Source organism: Egretta garzetta, unplaced genomic scaffold, assembly GCF_000687185.1.
Source record: "Egretta garzetta isolate BGI_Z169 unplaced genomic scaffold, ASM68718v1 scaffold81, whole genome shotgun sequence".
Classification (NCBI taxonomy): Eukaryota; Metazoa; Chordata; class Aves; order Pelecaniformes; family Ardeidae; genus Egretta; species Egretta garzetta.
This window is the reverse complement of record NW_009258671.1, coordinates 8,523,980-8,529,979: the sequence shown is the minus strand read 5'-3', so window position 1 is coordinate 8,529,979 and position 6,000 is coordinate 8,523,980. Positions and strand designations below refer to the sequence as shown.

Below are 6,000 nucleotides of genomic sequence, written 5' to 3'. Positions count from 1 at the left end.
CCCGCGTCCGCGGCGCCGCCCGCTGAGGGGAGGGGGCGGGGGGCGGCCGAGCGCAGGCGGAAGGGTCTTTCTTTGCCTCGGAAGGCAAACTAGTAAAATATATTCGTTGGTGGTTTAAATTTTTGGGTGGCCGGCGTGGTGGTGGAGAGTTCGTGGGCTAAGGGCGTCAGCTCCTCCTCGCCCACTGCTGCAGGGATGGGTTACCTGAAGCTGCTGGTGATGAAGGATTTCAAGTCGTGGCGTGGGCAGCAGGTTATCGGCCCCTTCATGAGGTTCAACTGCATCATCGGGCCCAATGGATCAGGTAGCAGGCCTGGGGGGCAGGGGGACGGCGACAGTGACATGCACCCACCCCTCAGTAGGCAGCTGGCCTTGCTTCTCCAGTGTCGCTCTCAGGGTTGCGTTTTTGGTTCTGGGGTCTTTGCTAGGACTTTTCTGTGAACACCACAAGCCTGATGGGGAGGAAATAGTGGCAGTGCAGGTGCAGGCCCAGGAATAGGGCCAACATGGCTGCACTGAATGGGTGAGGGCGGTGGTAGCTTGCCTGTCGAGGAGCAGGGTGGCAGGGCTTTGTGGAGGGGAAGAGTCGTGGGCCTGATTAAAATCACTTCATATGTACCTGAGGGGATGACGGCACAAGTAAAGTTTTGGAGGCTTCTGATCTGTCATTGCTTCTTTAACCAAAAGTATGGATTTTTTCCAATACAGAATGACAGAGGTGGAGTGGTTAAAAGAATTGCCATTTCTAGTTGTCTTCTCTTTCAGCCCATGTAGAATAAGTGATTTGCGAACAGGACACCTTCCCTTTCCCCCTCCAGTTTGTAGCTCAGCTTAATAAGGTCACATAAAGATGGTTTTACTTTAATACCTGGGTTCTAAACTAGCAATGGAAAGCTGCTGCTTTATTTGAGCCTGTGGTCTTTGCCATATAAGTAAATAAATGCCTCTGGGAAAAGAGATGGTAGCTTTGCGGGATAGTAACTGCTTTGTACTTTAGCCCACAAGAGCCTTTATTTGTAGATGCGACTCCACATTGTTATCCTGTGGGTGCTGGAACTTTTTAAAAATTTGATTCACTTTTTCTGAAAGTTCCATTCAACAATTTGGATTTTATCTTTTATTTGCCAGAGAACAGTATGGTAGGAGGTGAAGGCTGTCCTAACAAAGAGCCACAAGGATGGGCTTGGCATTTGGTTTTTGATTTCCACAGTCTGTTAATGATTTTGTTTATGATTTAGATTTTTAGATCCTGTTGTTTCTTCACTTGTCTGATTGAAATATGATCTATGAATGTAAATAACTTACTTAGCATTATTATCATATTCTTAGTCATGCTATACCCACTGTTCTGTGTTGGAAAGTCTCAAAATTACTTTTTCCAGGTACTCTTCCCGTGAAATCTGAATACATTTTATAGATGAATCTGGGGGGAAAAATTGTGAATATTGTGTAATCTCTAAATCAAGTTTTTTATTTATCTGTTTTCCCCCTAGTATTCTTCCTTTTCTGATATTTTGGAGATTAAGTCAAAATATTGCCAATGTAGCAAGGTTGAAAGCAGAAAATAATTAAGCTGTCACCAGAAATGCTCAAGACTAAAGGGGAAAAACAAAAAGAGGATTCAGTGAAGAGAATTTTTGACTAAGGAGTGTGATCAGAGACCTTTGTTGCTGTGGAGAATGGATCTGGGAAAGTACTTGTGTTCTTTAGAACACTGGAGTTCTACTGGAAGAGTTCTAGTTGTATGATACAGTGCTTACGCAGCAAACCTCACTGACTGCATTGTATAGAGGAAACTACTAAGCAGGGATTATGATGTTACTCGCTGAGTTTAAGTAATGACCTCTAGAGATGCCTGTGTAAGAAAAATTTGGTCAACAAGGCGGAACAAATAACAAATCAGTTTTGTGATGACTTTTATTACGACAGGCTTATTACCTGCTGCCAGTGTGTTACATCTTGGAAATTTCTTTATGTGCAATATTTTTTCCTCAATGAAATAGAGTTAGAAATAGAATTTATAAAGACTTCTGCATTTATGTATATGTTTCTTAGTTAATCGTTAATCAAATGCCTCTTCATTTCTGCCATGTCAAACCAATTTTTTTTTTTTCCTTTTTAAGGAAAATCTAACATAATGGATGCTGTTAGTTTTGTGATATGTGAAAAGACATCTAATTTGCGAGTTAAAAGTATTAGAGAACTTATTCATGGAGCACATGTTGGAAAACCAGTTTCTTCTACAGCTAGTGTGAAGATAGTATATTGTGAAGAAGATGGGGAAGAAAAAACGTTTTCAAGGGTTATCCGTGGTAGGTAGTAGATTCTGTTCTACATACTTTCCGTTGTCTGATTGATAAAAATGGAGACCAAGAATATTCAACTTTGAATTCCAGGAGCATGATATTCTTTTGTATTTAGGTGGATTAAGCCCATGGGTATTGCAATTCTTCTTTTAGTCCTTCAGTAGCATTTTGATAGCCAAGTGCTATAATTGAAGAAACACACCGAGGCAAAGTTAAAAATTAAACAAATGATTAATATATGTTCTTTTCTTTGTACTTTGATCTGTAGATTTTCATTTGAAATATGTGGATGGTGTAGGCTCTAGAAAATGGGGTCTGACACCTTGCTGCAGACGCAGGTGCTTAAGCATCTGTCAATACCTTTTGGAAGTATGCAACTAGAATTTTCATACAGAAAAATGAAATTATTTAAATGACTGAGGGAATAATTGAAGTATATTTTCTTCTTTGAGGAAATTGCTCAGTTCAGTTGTTGCACTAGTTTTGTTCTTTACCTATGGATTTTGTGGTTTAGCCATTTTATAGGTGTTTTTTTTTTCTTTCTTTCTCCCTTTAGGTAGTTGTTCTGAATTTCTTTTCAACGATCAGTCTGTCAGCCAATCTACTTACATATCTGAGCTTGAGAAAATAGGCATACTTGTCAAAGCTAGGAATTGTCTTATTTTTCAGGTGAGCATTTAAGGTACTTCATAAACAAAAGCTGCTGAGATTATTTCATAGGAGTACACAGTTATCTATTTGACACAAAAGAGGGCACCCTTAGCTAATTTCGAGCCAATACTTCTTTTTTTCTTCACCTCAGCCAGGAATTGCAAGACTGCAAAATGGAAATAATGGAGTTTGTGTATATATGAATGCACTGGTAAGAAAGAAGATAATCTGGAAGAAATTGAGTACTTGTGTTACTCAGAGTACATAAGAAAATGTGGGTCTGTGTTTATAAATGCTCAGTGTATTACATTCTAGGAGTGTTATAAATAGGAAAAGATATTTTCATCTTAAAACACTCCTATTAGTCAAGTTGCATAAAAACTTACAGGATTTTTTCTAATAATTGAGGGATTGAAAATCCTACTGGGTTATTAGTTCACAAGTATTTAACGATATAGGTCAGAAATGTCATGTACTTACGATAAATATATTTCACAGGATTGTCTTCCTTACAGTCGCTGAGGAAAATTCCCAAGGAAGAACTGGTTTTTCCATTTTATAGAAACACTATTTATGGATTCTTATTGTGATGATAATTTCTATGATGAGGGCATTTACCCACTATACAAGTAGAATAACATTACAAAACTTATTTCTTACCCTTTACTGAAAATGGTAATTCCTTCAGATCAGTGAAGATTTGAGCAGCAAATGCATGGACAAAAACTTTGTGCCCATTAACTTTGGGAGTTATATAATCTTCTGGTGCATTGATTTCAGCTGTTTTGCTCTTGAAATATGGGGGTGTGTGTGTTAGTATATTTTTAATTGAAAATAAGTTTCAGTTCCTTTAAAGAGGCTAACAAGATTTAATTTTGTCATTCTGATACTGCTCACTGAGTTGTGCAGTTTGATTTAGTTTGAAGGTGTTTTTCATAGACCGTATCTGACATTCTAAAATTTTTAGTGATGTCATTTAATTAGGTGAGGTGGCTAGCTGATACTCTTTTTGGTACTAAACTTTTCCTTGGGTTGGAACCTAAAAGTATTTCCATTGAATTCTGTTAACCCTCTCTCTATATAGGGAGATATATTGAGAGCTAAATCTGTACTGTGTGCTCTTAGAGAAGAAATTAATGATTAGACAACATAATGATCTACAGTGCTCCATTATTTTTTTCAATGTTGTTTTAGGGAACTGTAGAATCAATTGCAATGAAGAAGCCAAAGGAGAGAACTCAGCTTTTTGAACGAATCAGTAATTCATGGGAATATGCTGAAGACTATGAACAAAAAAAGAAGAAAATGCAGCAAGCGGAAGAGGATGCACAGTTTAATTATAACAAGAAAAAAAGTGTTGCAGCAGAACGCAAACAAGCAAAGATAGAGAAAGAGGAGGTATCTCAAAGTTACTGCTTTTTTGCATGTCAAGGTCTGAGATTTTGCATCTTTTATGAACTTAAGTACAGGTTTTCGTAAAAAAAAAAACAAACAAAAACAACAAACAAACAACAAAAAAACCCCAAACCAAACTTGTTGTTTTGCATCTAGCATGTTTTTCAGTATGGTATAATATATAATAGTTCAGTATAATGTAAAAGGCTAGAGGAATATACGAATATATATAATAAAATCTAAATAAATGAAAGTGTAGATTTGCCAGTATATTTTAAGTGTTGACTTACATGTTTGAGTTTTATGATTAATGCACATTACTGGAATTACATCACTCTGGACTTGAAATTAGACTGCTAGTGATTAAAAATCCTTTTTATAAACCATAACTAAAACTTCAATGTTGGTAGGCAGAGCATTACCAGATGCTTCTCAAGGAACTGGATGAAGAAAGGGTACAGCTGCAGCTTTTCCGTCTTTATCACAATGAGAAACACATTGACTTTCAGAAAAAAAGTTTGGATGAAAAGAATATGGAGACTAGTATCAAGAAAGACTCTCTCTCTACAGCAGAAGATGCATTTAGAGCCAAGAAAAAAGTGCTTGGTGTACTAAACAGAGACCAACAGCACATGGAAAGAGAAATGAAGTAGGTTTTCCAATCAGATTCTCTGATAGTTGAGTTAGAGCATAGTCTGCTCTGGCAGGTGTGCATTTCTTGTTAAAGCAGTAGAGTGATGTCCCAATGATACGGAAGCCAGTTTGTAGCAGTTTACTAAAGCAGTATCTAGACATTGATTTCACCTCTACCACCATGTTTAGGTTGTCAGTAATGTCATTATATAAATATTTGTTTGCCATTAATTTTTTTAGAAGGTTATGCTTCACTTCTTAGATTTCTGTTTTCAATGGATATTTAAAAAAAAAAATCACCTGTGGGTATGTAACCTTGCAGTTGACAACTGTTTATTTGTTTGCGTATGTGGTTGGGAAAGGGTTTTTCTTTTTTCTTTTTCTCCTGGTGTGGTTTGTTTTGGACGCATTTTGTGTGGGTTTGTTTGTTTGTTTGTTTTTAGGACTCTGGAAGCATCACTGATTCAGCAGAGACCCCTCTATATAAAAGCAAAGGAGAACACTTCCTACCAAATCAAGAAAGTAGAAATGTCTAAAAAATCTCTAAGGGACAAGGAGAAATCCTGTGATAAGGAAAAGCAGAACATAAAAGAACTAGAGATAGAATTGAATGATATTGAGAAGGCATGGAGAGCATTTGAGAAGAAAACTGAAGAGGAGATATTGCAGAGAGCAGCACGTATTGAACTGGAAGAAAGTCAGGTGAATTGAGTGGCCAAAAAGTGCTGTTTACTGGTGAAGTCCAATAATCCCCGCTAATGACAGAGAAGCCATTGTTTCACCAATAACCTGTAATTTCCAGTGATCTTTTTGCTGTTGAGCTCAAACAAAAATGAAATTGTAACTTTTTATTTAAAGAGACCATTTCATCAGATGAAGAGAAATGATGATGCAGCCTCTTGGGGGAGTGGGTTGTGTCTCTTTTGTGGGAGCGGCGGGGGAAAGTCAGATCTCACAGAAGTTCCAAATGTGAAATGCTTGTTGGAAGCAAATCTAAACTGCACAGAGATTTAGG

The 6,000-nt window shown here is 37.5% G+C and overlaps 1 protein-coding gene across 1 annotated transcript in view; it reads left to right on the top strand.

The window, feature by feature from the left end:
* Positions 1-195: 195 nt before the first annotated feature.
* SMC1B (structural maintenance of chromosomes 1B) overlaps positions 196-6,000 on the top strand; it is a 38,098-nt gene continuing 32,293 nt past the window's right edge. Inside the window, exons 1-6 of the mRNA XM_009648784.2 lie at positions 196-304; positions 2,124-2,312; positions 2,863-2,975; positions 4,152-4,355; positions 4,763-5,001; positions 5,429-5,687. Coding sequence (XP_009647079.1) covers positions 196-304; positions 2,124-2,312; positions 2,863-2,975; positions 4,152-4,355; positions 4,763-5,001; positions 5,429-5,687 — 1,113 coding nt within the window. The remainder of the gene's footprint in view (positions 305-2,123; positions 2,313-2,862; positions 2,976-4,151; positions 4,356-4,762; positions 5,002-5,428; positions 5,688-6,000) is intronic.